Source organism: Pantherophis guttatus, chromosome 2 (assembly GCF_059756535.1).
Source record: "Pantherophis guttatus breed Tessera chromosome 2, ASM5975653v1, whole genome shotgun sequence".
Lineage (NCBI taxonomy): Eukaryota > Metazoa > Chordata > Lepidosauria > Squamata > Colubridae > Pantherophis > Pantherophis guttatus.
The window spans coordinates 146,109,225-146,128,122 of NC_142064.1; the positions used below are offsets into that span (position 1 = coordinate 146,109,225).

Below are 18,898 nucleotides of genomic sequence, written 5' to 3' on the forward strand. Positions count from 1 at the left end.
TTCACACTTATGACTGGTCATCATGCCCATTGTAGCATTCTTAACAACTGTGTCACTCATTTCACAACTGCTTCTCTTCATCATGGTGACAAGATAGGGCAAAAACATAAAATGTGAGGACAGTCGTAAGTTCGAGGACTGGTCAAAAGTGCAAGGACCAGTCAAAAATAACTTTTTCAGCCCTCTGAGTAGTCCATATGCATAAAAGGATACAGCAATAAAGGAATGAAGGAAGAGAAGGGAAATTAGAGTAGGAGTGAGGGTAAGAGAGGGAGGAAGAGAGAAGGAGAAGGAGAAAGGAAGTAGGAAGGAGAAGAAGAGGGGGGAGGAGAAAGTAAGAAGGAAAGAAAAGAGAGAGGTGGTAGGTTTGAGGAGAAAGATTACTGTACAATAAAAAAGATGAAAGAGAAGAAAACCAACCCCAAACAAATATAAAGATATTAAGATAAAGAATGAATTGTTAAACTTTAAAGAATAAAAGAGAACAAATATGAATAAATAGCAATAATTAGAAACACACATACAAACATACAATGTATTTTCTTTGAACAGAGTATTTGGCCGGTTCACAAATTTAACCAGTGTTTAGTCATTTCAATTAAATTTACAATTTCTATATTTTCTTTTTGCCATATTTATTCCTCATCTATTTTTTTAAAAAACCAATATTACCCTTCATCCTCTAATCTTAATCAAATTCAATGTTTCCCTTCTTTCTATATTATACCCCTTCCAATTGTCATCTATTTTTATATCCATCCTCACATTGGTTAATTATGTAATTATGTAATACAGTTGTTTAATACAAATTCAACATTTTAATATAAATCCATTAGTTATATAACTATCTTTTTTGTATATCAATCAATATGAACATGAATATTCCAATTATTTCCATGCAATCCAATTTCTTACAAATCAATTAATTATTTACCAATAATAATAAACCAAATAATTCCCCAAATACATTCCTCCAAACCACAACTTAACCATTTCTGCTTTCAACACAATATACAATTAATAGTATCTCAATTATTACAATTCCCTAGTTAGAGCTTTTTTTCTTTTGTGTTTTAAAATCTTGAACCTCCTCTTTTGCCCTAAATTTCCCATTGTTTGCAGTTTTGCACCTACCTTTTTTGGTGAGGAAAAAGAAAAAGAAATATCTCTCTGCCTCATTTTGTCACATTGCAGCAAAGACCCTGCTTTACTTTCAGTTTTGTTTTTCAGCATAGCTGGGGGGGAAAAAATCTGCTCCTCTCTTTGCAGCTAGCAACAGAGCCCTCCACAAAACAGCTGAGAGCAAATCAGCTGAGAGTCCGGAGACTGATCAAATCAACTTATGGTAATTAACCTATGCTGAAGCTGAAAGGGGCTGTTTTTTTCTATTTTTACAGGCACCGGTCTTCTCATTTGTTTTCTTTTAACACTGATCAGCTGTAGGGCGGCCCTTTGAAGCCCCGTGGCAAGAATTTAAACGGTTTGTTTCCCTCTAGCCATCAGCTGGGACTCAGTAGGCAGCAATAGATTGGGAGTGGGCGGGGTAAGCGACCAGCAATCCAACAGAGGCAGAGGGTGAGGGTAAGTGAAGACATGGGGGGGGGCGAGAGAGGGCTTTGGCAACTCCTGTGAAATGGCCGTTCGACCCTCAAAGGGGTCACAACCCCCAGGTTGAGAACCGCTGTACTAGACATACCCTGAGAGATTCTAGGGTGTGGCTACCCTGACCCTCTTCCTTCTTTCCCCATCCAGTTTGGGATTGCGCAATCCCTTAAATTGGGCTTTTGTATGGAATGTGTTGCCTTGCCTTCCAGCTGCACATTCCATCACAGTTTTGTGCACTTGAATTATGCGCTCTTGGTAAGGGTTGGGGATAGTCATTTTGCAACTCGATTCATATATTGGAGCAGCATGAGGAAGAGAATATCAAAAGGTACCTTGTTTGCATTATTTTTTGCAAATCTCAGTCCCTTCATGTGAGCCTGGAAGCGAGCTACATCCACAGCATTCAAATCCACTTGAATTTTTGAAAATGTTTTTGTCTATGGAAAACTTAGCTTGTGATCCTGTGCCTGGAACAAATGCACTCTGGTGCAGAATGTTTTTCTCAACCTTCAAAGTGCTTCTCTCTCCTCCTCTTTCACGTGTGTTCCTTCTCTGGGCAAATAATCCTATATTCTCTTTTGAGCAAATATCATAAAGGTCCAAGTACTGTTTAAGTGGAATCTTGGAACTGGGGTTCACTCAAAGGAACAGTGAGACAAATTGGTTGCAGGACTCTGGTTTCTCTCCGCTGAAACCATGAGGCAGTTGTTATCTGCTTCCTCCCCAATCCAAATTGGCCAAATTCCCAGAAGAAATTCCTTGCTTCAGCAAAAGACAACGTGGAGCACTAACTCTGGACTTTCCGTGTCCGATTCTTTGCTTCTGCTTACGTAAGGTTTGTACCTGCCATAATCTCTGTTTTTGCAAGGAGAACTGGAAACCGGATAGCAGGGTTGCTAGGCATGCCTGGCACAAGGAACAGGCTCCTGCTGCTGCAGGATTCTAGTGGAGTCAGTTTGGGAAGAGGCTGGCATTGCCATCTTCTGGGCACCCTGTGTTATCATAGGCTACAGGTAATGCCCCCTCCTACGAAAGAACTGGGCAGTTGGCTTAGCAGCCTGAAGTATAGAGTAGGGCATGAGTCCTGTCTCTATTCACATATCACATAAGTTGTGTTTGATTAACCATCCATTCTGAATACATTCAGTTTATGTATTTATATACTATATATACTTACATATAAGCCTGTTTGCACATAAGCCAATCCTCAAATGTTCACGAAAAATGCACCACCTGTGGATAAATTGACCTGCATTAAAGTGTCTCCTTACCTAAGAATGGTCTTATATTCAAGCGTATATGGAAATACGGATGCTTTGAAAAAGAATTCCCATACATTCCTATGGATTAGCCCATCCTCACATAAACCAAACCTGATTTTTGGGAGCATTTTGGCACTTAAAATTCTTGGCTTATCCACGAGTATATATGGCATATTATGTAAATGCAAACAGTATGCAAAGCCACAAATCATAGCTTATAAATTACACATTTTACTTTGGACATGGGTTTATTAAAAGAATCATCAATAGCTCTCAGAATTTTTTGTAACTATATTTGTATCACACACTCAAAGTCATTTTACATCAATGATGTAAAATTAAATGGTTTGATCCAGACTCACAGTTGTTTTCCTTTCTATTGTCTGTGGAACACAAAAGAGGACTGTAAACCAAAAATGTTGCCTCGAGCTTGCCTGGAGAGATGGATACTTCTGAGATACCCCAATTGAACAATTTAAAAAATTCTTGTGGTACATAAAATGAAATAAAATAAATGGCTAGCACCTCTTCCATAATTTAGTACAGAATTCTTCAACCTTTCCGGCTTTGTGGACTGGCGAGGGAGATGAGTTCGCGGAAGTGGCTGGTGCACATGTAGGTCCATTTGCACAAGTGGCAGGCACGTGCAAACGCTGCTCATGCAAATGGAGTGCATGCACACCACGCAAGCGGGTATCCATATTGGTGTGTTAATACAATGGCTTGTCTGGTTACCAGTTGAACCAATATGTGCAGAAAGAGACACATTTAGGCACTGAATAATAAAATTTATGGCAAAAATAGAGTGGATAATGATCCACAAAATGGAGTGAAACAAGCGCTCCCGTCAATGAGAACATCACAGATCTAGGGTGATTCATTTTTTAAAAAAATCACCAGCAATATTCTGGAGCAGAATCAGAAGTAATTCAGTTCCCATAAGGTGAGTGATTACAGGCAGTCCTTAATTTACGACCACAAGTGAGCCCAAAATTTCTGATGCTAAGCGAAACAGTTGTTAAATGGGTTTTGCTGCATTTTTACGACCTTTCTTGACACAGTTGTGAAGTGAATCATCGGAGTTAAGCTAATAATATGGTTGTTAAATGAACCTGGCTTCCCAGTTGACTTTTCTTGTCAGAAGGTCGTAAAAGGTGACCCTGGGACCTTGCAGTTGTTATAAATATGAGTCACTTGCCAAACACCTGAATTTTGGTCATATAACTACGGTCATAAGTGTGAAAAGCTGCCATAAGTCACTTTTTTCAGTGCCATTGTAACTTCAGATGGTCACTAAACGAACGGTTGTAAGTCGATGGTTTACCTGTACACTGTGAGATATATCCGATCCGGAGCCAGCAGAAGAAATTCTGAAAGGCGCAATACTTAATGCTCCCATTGACGATTACTTCATCAATTGTGACTAAGCATAGCGTGTGAGCCAGCCTATGATTTAGGGATCATAATGCTGATTACATGGATTAGTGCAGTAATTAGTTAGAAATGCCTGGCACGGTCTCCAGCTTTTGGAGTCTGTCTCTTCCAGAGGTTTGAAGCCCTCCAGGTTTCTTGATGAATGGCCTATGCAGCATTCGGCTTCCTCTCTTAATAAAGCTCGGAAGGCGGAAACCATCTGTGTTTACATTAGAGTAGCCCATAAGGGGAGCCTTTTAAGAAAGGTTGCCTGCTCTCCTTGGCTAGGGGTACTTTAATCTGGTAATGAAGAAATGAAATAAAAAGCTGCCTGGGTCGCTTGGTTTGGAACCCAGGATGCTCCTCTTCTGTTTGAAGGTTAATTTTGGGGCATCATAAAGGCGGTGGAAAAAAACCACTTCTTCCTGCCTGGCTGCATAGCACTCTGCTAGGTCATCTCTCAGGCAGCAACGCCAAAGCACATCATACTACAGGATGCCAGCTGGCTTGGAATGATTTTGTTTTGCTCTTCTGCTTCCCTTTTGGGTGAGAAGAGACTGTAACACCACAAGCTGTTCGTTCCTCTTTCCACGCAGAACAGGGCAATGGGAATGGGATTGATATAAAATTGAAGTCATGGCTTCCTACTTTAAAAAAAATATATATATATATACTTGCCTGCCTCTTCCTTGTTTTCTCCCAGCCTTGGTTCTTCCCTTGTTTTCAAATTTCTGCATTTCTGAATTTTTTTATTAAGAGTTTTGAAAAGAAGGTTAAAGAAAGAACTAATATAAGGTAAAGAAAGGGGGGAAAATGGAAAAATAAAATGGAAAGAAATAGAAGCAGCTTCCGATTTTTTTGCAGCAAATACAGCTACAATGGGGTCCTTGGCGCTGTCTCAGTTTGCTTGTTTTTTGCAAACATTTCAATACTCAAACTAGGTAACGGTATCATCATTATCGTCATGAGTTTACACTGATGATGTTACCTAGTTTGGATAATGAAATGTCTATAAAAAAAAACAATCAAGCTCAGAGAGCACTAAGGATCTCACAGTTCAACCCCTGAGCTACAAATATTCTCTTACAAATATAACTACAATTACAAAATTACCTCTTACTCTAAGCTTTTTATTTTTTTCTAATCATCAAAGCTGTAAAAGTTAAGCTCATTTTTTTCTGTTTCATGCAAAAAGTCTATAAGGGGTTTCCGATGAGCAATAAACCTAGATATTGTCTTTTCCCTAATCAAGGAAATTAGTTTGGCCTTCTTGGCAAGCTTCATCATTTTCAGTATACTTCTGTATTTCTAAAGACTGGAACCTTGTTTCTGATGTAAAGCTGAGATACCACATATTTGTGGCTATCTTTCTTACTGTTGAAATTCCTTTGAACGGGATTGGTTACATTTTGGTAGCAGTCTCTCTTTTTATAACTTCAATTCTTTGATATGGTTTAATCAGGGATGGGCAAATATTTTACAATAGATTCTGTGAGAATCCAGTTCTATTGGCTATTGGGGTGGAGGGATTTTGGAAATCCATCAAATCTGGATAGTACCAGATTGAAAAAGGGTAGTGACCTTTGTCACGTTTTAAAATAGGTCTCTAGTATAAGGGTGGGCTAGGAGCCTGCGGCATTTAATCATCTCACAGAGGGTTGCTTTCTTTCTTGAAGAACAAAATTTTGGAACCTAAGAATGCAAAGAGATGACCCTTTAAATTAAACCTGGTATGTTTTCAGGAGCATCATCTGAATGTTTGTGGGCAGCCCAGTGAACCTATCATGTGGCAGATGAAGCATCCGTGTTTTCTTTTTATATAACTAGTACTTGTTGGGACTGGAGAGCAATTTAATGCTCATTCCACAAAAAATAGCTGGAGGATTATTTTGCAATGTTTATTTGCCTAGAGAGCTCTGACCATTCAATTTTCAGATTTAGTCTTGTTTATTTACATAGCTTCACTGATGGGATCTTCTTTTCATGCTTAGTTTTGTTGTTTTAACTTCTGAATCCTGTTCTCAGAAATGCACGTATTTGGGGAAGGTGTGTTTTCCATTTTATGTGAAGTTCCTAGAGGAGGCAATTTGGCTTCAACTGAAAGAATGTCTGAACAGGGGAAATCACAATTTTTCACAATTTTTAAAAAATTACTGCTTTGCTTTCTTCCCATAGTTATGATATTCCGAGTATTGAGGATGAGCTGGCAATGGAGTAGCTAAGATGTAGAATAAAGAATCAGAGATATAGCAGTCAGACTAGAATAAAGGTTGAAACTTGCTGATCCGCTCTTCCTCCCACTTCACTTTTCCGTTCACTCCTTCAGTTGTAAGCGTGACTTGGGGGGATGGGATGACTTCAAAGCCTTCTTTAGAAACTGGCGTTTTCAACACTTTCCTGAAACGGTTTCTCTGTTGCAATTATTCTTTCTTGTCACACACATTGATGCTCTAGGTATCATTCCTCAATCATAAATGTGGTTTCCCGGGTTTTCCAGTTTGGGTGCTCTTCAAACCTATCCTATTATTGCTGCCATCTCTACCGCCATCTTTCCTTTTTGTATCTTTGAACCCAGTCTAGATCTGGTATGTAAGCACGTAGGCTGCAATTGCACGAAAAGGCTGACAATTTCCTGCTTTCATGTTTCCTTGTTTTGTTTTGTTCTCTCCAGTTCTTAAATCATTGCCCCTTCTCAGGTTTTGTTTAAAAGTATGTTAGAGAATCCAGATAAAATTAGAAGAAGAAATGTGGCTTTGCTCAAACCTGCTGGCTGCTTGTAGTTTGAACTTTTTTTAAGCTATTACCATCTGGCAGACGGTACAGGATAATAAAAACAAGGACAAATAGGCTGAAAAACAGCTTCTATCCCAGGGCAGTAACTATATTGAATTCTACTGTATAGTGCAATATTAATGCAATATCGGTTTTCAGTTCAGTTGTATAGAATGTGAAGGATGTGTGTTTGTGTTTTATTTTTATAATTATAATGTACACTGAAGATGGCATTTAATTTCGTAGTATGAGGTGCAATGACAATAAAGTAAACTAAACTAGTTTGAAGAAATGTCATAAAGAAGTGTTGATAAAGGAAAATTAGAGGAAAATTGAATGCAGTGATGGGAATAGAACAGTTTTGCTCAGTAAGTAGGATAGAGAAGATGATGATCCTACAGTATCCCAAATTGTGTTCCATTTGCCCTGGATGAAGTGGGGTGCATATCCTCAAGAGTCACTGGGAAAGAGGTGAGGATGAGTCATGACCAGCATCTCGTAACCAGTTTTTCCTTTTCCTCCCACAGATCTGCACCCTTCTTTTTGGCAGTCTCTATATCCTGTGTTACTTCATCTTAACCTACTTCAAAAGGCACACAGACTTCACTACAGGTAACTGGGTAGGCGGGCAAATCAAGGCCATTTCTCCCCTACCTGAATGAGCAGATTTCAGGGCCAAGAATTCTCAGCAAACGCCAGACCTACTGGGAGCCGAAACTCATCCGTCCAGGAGGTGTCTAGGTTTGGGAAAGCTGTTGTAGGTAGATGGTTTCAGAAGGCAGTTTTATTTATTTGTTGGATTCCCAGCTTTTATTTATTTATTTATTTATTTATTTATTTATTTATTTATTTATTTATTTATTTATTTATTTATTTATTTTGTATACCGCCCTTCTCCCAGAGGGGACTCAGGGTGGTGAACAGCCAAAATTAAAAAACATACAAATACAAAAGTTAAGATAATTAAAAAGAATTAAATCATTAGCTTCCCAATTTAAAACCCCCAAGTCCATAAAATTTAAAATCCCAATTAAGAATCATTTAGGCTAGGCCGGCTTGGTGGAATAAAAACGTCTTCAGGGCTTTACGGAAGGTCCGGAGGTCTGGGATCAATCGTATTCCAGGAGGCAGCTCGTTCCACAGGGCGGGTGCCCCCACAGAGAAGGCTTTCCCCCTGGGGGCTGCCAGCCGACATTGCCTGACCGACGGCACCCGACGGCTTTGTTAGATGCCTTTTCTTCAGAAGTGTAAGTTTTTCTCGTTTTTCCCAGGAGCAACAAACTTATGACGTGGGCTGGGTTGAGAGAGAGGGACTGGCCCAAAATCACCCAGGGAGTTGAAGATAGACTGGAACCTTTGTCATTCCCAGTGCTGAACCACTATACTATACCACCACTGAAGTTGTGGAAGCCATTCAAGGACATGGCTTTTTAGAGTTTAGAGGGAGAATGAAACTAGCAGTGTCCCTTGATTTTAAAATTTCCAAAATATGCGTCCTGCTCAATTATGCTCAATACTGTTCAATCAGCAGAGTTCACATTGCACAAAATGTTCTTGTTTAATGCTGGGTTTGCTGAACAACCCACAACTTAAACTCACTAAGGTCTAAACACTACTGTGGCTGAATTCACATGCAGTATTACATTATGTCAAAATTAGGCAAATTGCTTGATGATTTAGCGCACTGTGGGAATCCAGGCTTCTGTTATGCATGTCTTCAAAGTGAACATCTCTGCTGCAACAACATTTGCATTGGCAAAGGTTTGGCCTCTCTCAACTAGATGTACGCCAGAAAATCATTGGCTGGATTATTACTTCTACAATTCCCAGAAGGAAAACTAGTCCCAGGTCAGCACTGTTGTAGCTGTAATTCTGATAGATCCAGGAGGGCATCAGATTGAGGAAGGTTGTACTGGTATAAAATCTTGGCTGCTTCTGCAACAGCCCAATTAATACATTAAGTTGTTCTCCTTTAGCAGATAACAACTTATTTGTTTGATCATGAACATCTCTGTTAGCCAGTGTGAAACTTGATGATCTTCCATAACTTTTCTTAACTGCCTTGTATGAACCTCAGAGCATCGATCTCAAACTTGCAAACTAAGCCAGCTTATTTTAGCAGGATTGGCAAATGTCCCTTTGCAACCACTTGGACTCTCTATAAATTGTACACAAAGCAATGGATGAGTGGACTCTGTGGGCTCCCTCCAGTTAGCTCCCTCAGGCTTCAACTCTTGAATAACTTCTATGCAGATTGCCTGCAAATGAAGCTTCCAGAGACAATACACCCTCTCTGCCCCAAATGGAAAGATTTCTTCCCCAGAGTTCTCCTGCTTTGCAACAGCGCTGAGGTATCTGCACCCAGTCCCTGTAGAAGGATTTTTTGTCTTTTAAATTAAAGTTTGTTTGTGCTGCTGATAGTTTAGTTGCCTTGACAGCAGTTGGCCTAGGGAATTTAGCTCTTTTTCGAGCTTAGCAATTTTCCAACTGCTGGGCTTGTAGTTTAATGCTAACACTTATTAGGCATAAGGAATATGAGGAAACAGTGGGACGTGGCTACTTTTAAGATCAATTTGGAGAGACAATTTGGTTTTGCTCCTATACTGTAACAGAACATTTTTCCTAGATAGATAACTACAGCATAGGGATTCCCACAAAACCTTCCTTGTGCTACTCTAACCCTACACAATTGGACATCAGATTCATACGGAAATTTTTATGTGTGCAGTTCTAACCACCCAGTCTGTTGTCCTATGGCTGGAGAGAGGCACCAGTCACCACTGTTCCCTTAGGATACAGTATACAGAATACAACTCCTGTATATTCTACTTTGTATTCTGAACTTCAAGGAAACCCCCTTCTCTGTGGAGGGTTGAATTTATCTGCAGATGGCGGAGGAGAAAAAAAACTGTATCCATCTCTTTGCGATAGTGAAGACAGAGTACCAGAAACAGCCGCCCTGAGTCTCTGGAGAAAGGGCGGCATATAAATCGAACCAATAAATAAATAAATAAATAAACTTATAGAGTTTTTCCCTAATTGAATTGAACAGTAGCTTCTGTCATCCCTGATCAACTAGCCTGTTCAAATTGACTGGATGAGTTTTTGTCTTCAGCTGCTTATTTTATAATTGATTATGCTGGACAAGAAGTAACTTCTACTAATCCTGGAGAATTCCTCTTGTAGCCAACTTTCTCCTGTATTTATACTGCATAAAGTCATGGCTTTGCAGTGAGCTAGGGGGACACTTTGCACTAAAGCAGTGATGGCTAACCTTTTTGCCATTGCGTGCCAAAAGCAGGGGGACTGCGGGGGGGGTCATGCACGTGCATCCCCACACCCATAATTTTATGCGCCCCGCGCATGCGTGTGACGCCCTGCGTTTCCCCCAGTTTTTGGTACGTGATAGCACAGTAGGCCCACTTTTTGCTCTCCCCAGGCTCCAGAGCCTCTCTAGAAGCCTGGGGAGGGCGAAAACGGCCTTCCCCACCCCCTGGACGCCCTTCAGAGGCCAGAAATGGCCCGTTTGCCAACTTCCAGTGGGACTAGAAGGCCCGTTTTTTTTGCCCTCCCCAGGCTCCAGAGCCTTTCTAGGAGCCTGGGGAGGCCGAAAACAGCCTTTCCCACCCCGCCAGAGGCCCCCCGGAGGCCAGAAACGGCCCGTTTGCCAACTTCCGGTTTCACCTATATGGCTCTGCATGCCACAGGTTCACCATCATGGCACTAAAGTGTCCTGATGTGGGTTTAAAGGTTGCCTTTGTTTCACCGGGATTCAAGCAGGTCTAATATAAAATGTTCTGTCACCATCATGGAATACGGTAAAGACCAAATGCCATCTTTACATTTCCTGTTAGGAATATTTCATGTATGTTGCAATTAAAAGTTTGTCACTGGATGACACAAATTCAGATTTCCACTCCCCTATGGTAGTAGGCGGTCATAGGAGAAGCTTAGAGTGATGATTAGTCTACTTCAGTACACTGGCAAAATGAACCTTAGATGTTATCTTGGGTTCTTTGGCAGAAAAGTAGCTTTGGGCACTTACTATTACAACAGTAATAATAACACTTTTTTTTTTCTATTCTTAGTTGATGAAGATGCTGCGGTCAATCGGATTGCGTAAGTTCCCTCTTTTTTCCTCTTAAGATATTCATAACTTTCCTTTCCCCTTCCTTCTTCCCACTTTTGTGTTTTTCTTTTTTATCATTTTAGGACTATTTTTTAAAAATTGAAATGTCCAATAAAAATGCATCTAATGTGGATTTCAAATAGGAGGAGGAATTTTGTATTTCTCTTAGATCTGGGCATTAATGGTAGAGAATGTATTATAGGCAACCCTAGATAGCTGCCTTCAGACTTTCAAGAATCCCTGTCCTCTTCAGACATTATTCTTTAGTGGTTTGATGGTAAGATGGGCAGCATATATGTTTAATAAATTGAAAAAATTAGAAAAGGCATTCTTTTGCATATGTTTATATAAAAATAAAGCATGCATGCTTATTCAGATTCACATACATAAGGCGTGGAACGTGGAATGTTAAGCATACCGCATTATCTTACCTCCCCATTAGAGGTTGCTTCTCATCCAGAAAGTTAGGTTTCAGCTGCCCACCAAGCCTGAAAGGACTATCACTTGGGAAAAATTAAAATTTGAAAGCCTTACTTATGACTTCAGGCTTTCCTTAACTGGAGCTGCTGTGAATTTTGATAAGACTCAAGTGAAAGAACTGGTCCAATAGAAGTGTGTGTGTATGAGAGAGGGAGGGGAGGGGAGGGGAGAGAGAGGGAGAGGGAGAGACCCTCATCAAACAAACTTTTTTGCTTCCTGTGTGAGGTGAACACAGCTGCTCTTTCCTTGTCATATTGAAGTGTCTCATCCTTCTCATCCTTTGAACATGGCGGACCAAGGAGATAATGTCTTTCTATTTTGGGAAGAAAGTCGTAAATATGAGGAGTAGTCTGTGGCTTCGCTGTGCAGCAAGCAGTGTCAGATGGATGTGGACAAGCATCTTTATCCTTTCTTTTGTGTCCTTTTGCTCAGGCTGTGGCTGTGCACCTTCACTCTGGCTGTGTCCCTGGGGGCAGTACTTCTGCTGCCCTTCTCCATCATCGGCAATGAAGTCTTGCTTTCCTTCCCTCAAAATTACTACATCCAGTGGTTGAACGGCTCCCTCATCCATGGTGAGGTCCCTGCAATGCTTCCTCTTTGGGCATGGAGGAGGGGGCCATCTGTCTCTGTGGGGAGAAGGAAGGAAACTCTCCCCTCCTTCTGCAAACTTTCATAATGGAGAAAACTTGACTAGCAAGAGGGATTAGAACTCTCAGGCAAGTTGCAAAACCAAGTCTTAGCAGATGATGGCACCAAGTTGACCTTAGTTGATCAGAAGGTCAGATCTAGTTGGTACATGGATAGGAGACCAAGGGTGGTAAAATGGATTGGGACATCAGAAAAGCATTTGGGGACATAAGAATGGGAAACCTCTTGCGTAATACTGCCAGTTGCAGTCCTGAGAAGGCAGTTTCAATTCAAAGGGGTCTTTTTCCCCTTTAAAAAAAGGGAAGAAAGCAAAATTAGCACCAAAATCTGCTTTCCCTCTTCAGAGTTCTCTGTGTCTCCCAAATCCTAGCTTCTCTCCTTTGAAAAATCCCACAATCGCCAACATTTGTGTTGTAGAAGCAAGACCCTGCAGGAAGAATCCTCTTAATTGTCTGGAATTGGCTCCGTCTGAAAAAAGCCACTTCAGAGCAGGGGCTGCGAGTTTCAGCTTTGAGGGGGCTCTAGGATCCATCTTGGAGAGGAAATGGGTGTCCCCACCAGAGTTGGGCCCCTGTGGATTATACCAGAAATCAAGGTGGCTAGCGGGAGCCCAACAGGAGAAGGAACAGGGATATGCCTTTGAAGAGATAAGGGAATTTCTTTCCCTCTTTTCTGTTCCTAGGACTCTGGAATCTTGTCTTCCTCTTCTCCAACCTCTCCCTCGTCTTCCTCATGCCCTTTGCCTACTTCTTCACGGAGTCAGAAGGCTTTGCTGGATCAAAAAAGGTACCAACTTCCTCTTTTTTTAAAATTTAATTTATTTTTATTTACCCACTCACACAAACACACACAAACACACACATACACACACATTTGAATTCCTACACAAAATAAAATTTAAAAACCATCTTTTTAAAAAGTAGGGTATGAAAAGTGCAAGGAATAAAGAAAGAAAGAAAAATAATAGAATAAAAGTAACTTCCAACTTTCTTCCATACAATTATAAATACCAAAAAATCCTTTGCTCTAAAATTTAATAGTGTACAGTATTTCTATAATCATAAACAATTCAAATCGTCAAATCCCCAAATTAAAATTTCTCTGCTTTCAGTTTCAAGCAAAAAAGTCCAAAAGTGGTTTCCACCTAGAAACAAAATAATGCCAGCTGCTTCTTGAAGGCTTCTTATCCTATTCCCAGCTCTGGAGTGGAAATAACTGTCCTCCTTTTCTCCTTCTGTGCAGGGGATCATGGCTCGGGTATATGAGACTTTTGTAGTCCTGCTATTGCTAACCCTGTTGGTGCTGGGAATGGTCTGGGTCGCCTCTGCTATTTTGGACCAGGACGGAGCAAGCAGGGAAAGTCTCTATGGTGAGTTATGGTGGGGGAGGCTTTTCACCCCCTACAGGGATATACCTTCCATTGCAAGCGGAGATTTGAGCCCCCGGTAGCAGGGAGCTGTGAGGAGGGCCCTTGAAGACCCTTGAATCTACATTGCCAGGTACAGTACTGGTCTCTAGGTTGCCCAATCTTTAGCCCACAAGCATAAATCATCTTGTTCTTATCCCTCATCATCTCATCAGTGGAGCTGAGTTGTGAAAGAATTGTTTGGTCCATTTGTCCAATTTTTGTTTGTTTGGTCAGTTTGTTAGGCCAGTTTGGCCTAGCAGTTAAGATATTGCCCTAGGAACCAGGATTCGGTAAGTTTTATCCCTGTCTTAAGCATCAAAAATTGGCTGGGTGACTCTGGGTCAGTCACTCTCTCTCAGCCCAACCCACCTCACAGGGGTGTGTGTTGTGGGGAAAATAGGAAGGAGTATTAGGAATGTTTGCTGGCTTGGGTTATTTATAAACAATAACGAAGACAGGATACAAGTCAAATAAAACAAATAAATTAACTGGGTGCTTCCGACCCAAAGTTCTCCATCTAGACGAAACACTCCAGTGAATAAACAATAAGTTTCTAAGAGCCTAGCTCCCCTTGGTCGTGCCTCATGAAAACCAAGCAGGAAATGAAACACACGACTGGATGGTTGGTCAGCTGCAGATTCAGAAGAACCAGTTCTGCCTAGCAGTGATGTTTGAGATGAGAAGGACCTTTTTCTTTCTTTGGTCAATTCAGAAATGCTTGAGAGCAAGAAGCAGTGTCGTGTAGTGGTTAAGGAGTTTTGGTAGAACGAGAGAGAGCCAAGATTCTAGTTCCCCCTCAGCCACGAAAGCTCAGTGGGTGACTTACTTTGGGCCTGTCATTCTTTCTCAGCCTAATCTACCTCACAGGATTGTTGTGGGGAAAAATAGGAGGAGGGAATGCCCAGAGCCGTGGTGGTGCAGTGGTTAGAATGCTGTATCACAGGCTAACTCACTGTTCACTCCAGCAGTTTGATTCTCACCGGCTCAAGGTTGACTCAGCCTTCCATCCTTCCGAGGTTGGTAAAATGAAAAACCAGATTGTTGGGAGCAATATACTGACTCTGTAAACAGCTTAGAGGGGGCTGTAAAGCTGTATACTAATCTATTGCTATTGCTATATGCCAGCGGTCACCAACTGGTGGTCCGCGAGAAAAACTATTTGCATTTTTTATATTGCACTAAATCAGGGGTCCTCAAACTACGGCCCCCGGGAAGGATACGTGCAATGAACGTTTGTGTTGCTGCAGAGAGTCTCCCCCTTCGGGGTCTTTTTGTGTGGGTTGGAGGGGGGCAGAAATTCCATCTTGGAGTCTGCTTCAGCCTCCTGGGGTGGGGCTTTGGGTGAAGGCTGGCGGGAAGTACCACTGGTGGTGAAGAGCCAGAGGACCTTGTTCCAGTGGGACTGCATCATGGCTTGGAACTGGCTGACCATCTCAGCCTGCTGGACCTCCAGGCTCCGGTACCTGGCCTTGCACTCCCACAGGTCTTCCCTCTGCTTGGAAAGACTATGCTCATAGCCTTCAGTGAGGTGTTTCTACTGAGCCGCCTCCTCGGTCAGATTCAATTTGAACTGAGCTGTTTTGCCAACTCTTTCTCATGGTGGCTGCTTAGCTCCAACAATTGTTTCCTGTTGGGGTCCTAAGGAGCCCAGGCGGGAAAGGGCGAGTAGAGGCTGGAAAGGTGCCCCTCGACATGAGTGACATTGAGTTGGCCATGCCCACCAAGTCACATGACCACCTAGCCCCGCCCATCTGCCCACCCAGTCATTAGGCAGATCATATTAGTGGTCCACAGGATTTAAAATTATGAATTTAGTGATCCAAAAAGTTGGTGACCCCTGCTATATGCTACCTTCAGCTCCTGAGTAAAATCCATGATATAGCTCTTAGAAGTAATAACTTGGGGTAAATGTGATCAGATGGCCCTTGTTCAAATTTTAATTCTTGCTTTCTGAGAGTCTCTGTTTTGTATTTAGTAGGATCTTCAGCTCAGTCCTGGGAAATCTAGGAGCCTTCAGATATGGCTGAATTCAGTTCCCAGCTTCCCCTTGTTCTTGGCTCTGATGATTGGGGACTGTTGGGTTTTGAAGTTCAGCAACATCCTTGATATTTCCTAGGCCTGGAAGTCCATGGTTTTTTTTCTCCTGGGCTGTAACCTTATTGTATTCTTTTTTCTCCCACAGATCTCTGGGAGTACTACCTCCCCTACCTCTACTCCTGCATCTCCTTGTTCGGTGTCCTTCTGCTCCTGTGTAAGTTTTCACTTCAGTCATGTCTGCTGCTTCAGAGTTTGGAACAGAGAAGTGGTATTTTTATCATCTGCTGCATAATTCTTTGAATTGTCAATACTGGTAACTGACAATGTCGGTTGTAGATGTGGTCTGTTGTAGAAGTATTACGGTTTCCTAGAGTGCTGGGTGTTCAGCTGGTCAGTTGAGACCCAGCACAGCAACTTTTTCTAACCACCTCTGCGTGCATATGGACTGCAACTCCCAGAATTCCTAGCCAGCACTGTCCTCACCTGATAGGTCAGAACCCCCACATTCATCCATGTTAGCTCAGAATTCTGAGGGTTGAAATTCTAAAGCATTTGGAAAGAGTTGGAGAACGTTGCTGTGTTGGCTCATCATTTGAAAGAAAAAGTGCCTCTTTGAATAATGCAATAGGAAAATGATAGATAACACGAATGTGAAGATAATAACTTGAAGAGCCCGAACTCAATAATCTGTTGCCCTGTAGAAAGAAGTGACTTGGGTTCATTTTTTATTTTTACATGCTGGATTCCTAGAATGGCATTTGTTTTCCACAGCTGCTCTGTGCTGGACTGAGAACAAATGATGGCATTCTGGCACAACAAGCAGAGAGACTTCCTTTCCTGGCAGAACCTATCAACTTTCCTAGATTGTGAAGAACAGTGCCACCTTCTGGCAAGAGATTATCATTAGGGAGTTATTTGCTGGGGCTAATCACAATTGTTCTCTCTCCAATTCTTTACAGTGTGTACACCCTTTGGTCTGTCACGGATGTTCACTGTCACAGGAACACTACTGGTAAAGCCCAGGGTAAGAGAGCTTCAGTCTTTCTAGGCTCAGTTCCAAAAAAAGGGGTAGGGAAATTAGCATCATTTATGATACCAAATCAAGCCGTAGGGATGGTCTCCTTTCTAGCTAATAATGAGCAAACCATTATTTGGGAAGGAAGTGAAACAAGCAGGGCCAGAGGTAAGAATAGATTAAAGGAGAGGTGGGGACACATCAGGACTGCAAGATCCCTTCCTTCCTTCCTTCCTTCCTTCCTTCCTTCCTTCCTTCCTTCTCTCAAATCTAGTTCAATGGGTATTATGATTTGCATTACATAACTTGTTGCCCAAAACTGTTTTGATTGGTAGAATGAAATAGTCACCATTCTTCCACCTGAAAATCCATTGCTAATTATTCCTCCTCCTCCTCCTCCTCCTAAGCTGCTTTAGGCAACATACTATTGTTGCTGATGTTAAAACACTTGGCAGATAAAAATCCCTGCCATTATTGCCAATCCCACAGATCTATCAGTTAAACCATCTCTTAACCACCTACTCTGCAACTTTACTTAGTTGATTGGGAAAGAGAAAAGGCATCAGCTGTAGAAATACATTTTTCTGGAATGGTTAAAGCAAACAGCTTTATTCCCAGTAGGGTGTTAAGTGCATTTTTCCTGTCTCTTCAGCTCCTGGAGGATTTAGATGAGCAACTGAGCTGCACGGGATTTGAGGAAGCTGCCATTTCTCGCAAGATCAACTCTGGTAAGTGCCCATTTAAGGCTGGACAGAGCTGAGGCTTGTGAATTCGTGTGCTTGGATTTAGCAGACAGCTGAAATGACTATTCATTCGCCTATTTTCTATCCCATTGCAATCCGTATCGGATTCTCGATGGTGTACAGCACCACAGACCAACTAAACCATTAAGACCTCTACAATAAATACTAGTTCTGTATAAAATCCATTCAGAAATGACAGAGCTGACATACAGCAATCATCGTGACTGTATACACACACCAGTCTACAAGGGATCTCCAGAGGAGCTCCATTTTTAACATGTTTTGAAAGGGCAATTACAGGTAATCCTTGCTTAATGATAATTGGATCTGGCAACTCCATTGCTAAGCAACTCCATAAAGCATAGTATCGCATGACCATGCCAACTTATGGCGGACGTTGCAGCAGTGGCAGTTGCTATTGTTAGATGACTCCAGTATGGCTGCAGCATTCTGTAGTTACATGATTGCTATTTGCAACCTCCTGCTGGGTTCCCCATTGCTTGTCAGAGGCCACCTGGAAGGTTGCAAGTGGTGATCATATGACTGAAGATGCTGTGACTTGTAATTGTGAGGGGTTGGCATGCATCCAAATTATGATCATGTGATGGCTGCAATGATGAGGACCCATTGTAAATCCACTACATTCACCTCCAATGTAACTCACTGAATGAGTAGTCATTCAACAAGGATTACCTACCCCGTTTCCCCCCAAATAAGACATCCCCTGATAATAAGCCCAATCGGGCTTTTGAGCGCACGGCAATAAGGCCAAGCGTTTATTTCAAAAAAATGTAAGACAGGGTCTTATTTTCTGGAAAACATGGTATATATAGGGCTGTGTCCTGTTGCAATGAGAAGCAGGTTGCTGCATATGGGCATTGAGGCTGATCCAGGTTCTATCTCTTTACTCTCTCTCTCTCTCTTGTTTTTTTTGCTTTTGTTCAGGGAAAACATCCTGCTGGCTCAATTTTGATATGGAAATGTTGAGACAACAATACCTAGCCATTCATGCACACAGGATAACACTGGGTAAGAATAAAATGCAATGTGGAAAGGAGCTGGCTGCTCCTGCTCTTTTGTCCGTGGAGATAACTCTGCCCCGCTGTTGATTCCATATAACCAACATTTCTAAATACTCTGATTTGCTCTATCAAAATAGTCCTATTTCCTATCCCTTGTGTTCTGTCTGTTATTGCACCAAGCACTGCTTTTATTTTATTTTTTTAAAGTATGGATAGATCGAACAGTTATGCAATGCTAGCCTGGGAGTACTCAGATTAATTTCCCTCTTGCCATACAAATGGCATACTAAGATTTTCCCAGATGCATTCACATTCTCTATTATGTATGCCTTCCATGCTTTTTCAGAAACTTGCCAGGACTTGG

At 41.6% G+C, this 18,898-nt stretch overlaps 1 protein-coding gene across 1 annotated transcript in view; it reads left to right on the forward strand.

The window, feature by feature from the left end:
* Positions 1-18,898, forward strand: part of LMBR1L (limb development membrane protein 1 like) — a 35,942-nt gene that overhangs the window by 7,834 nt on the left and 9,210 nt on the right. The window contains exons 2-10 of the mRNA XM_034412556.3: positions 7,580-7,664; positions 11,141-11,171; positions 12,094-12,233; positions 12,992-13,095; positions 13,552-13,678; positions 15,900-15,968; positions 16,714-16,778; positions 17,422-17,497; positions 18,458-18,541. Coding sequence (XP_034268447.1) covers positions 7,580-7,664; positions 11,141-11,171; positions 12,094-12,233; positions 12,992-13,095; positions 13,552-13,678; positions 15,900-15,968; positions 16,714-16,778; positions 17,422-17,497; positions 18,458-18,541 — 781 coding nt within the window. The remainder of the gene's footprint in view (positions 1-7,579; positions 7,665-11,140; positions 11,172-12,093; positions 12,234-12,991; positions 13,096-13,551; positions 13,679-15,899; positions 15,969-16,713; positions 16,779-17,421; positions 17,498-18,457; positions 18,542-18,898) is intronic.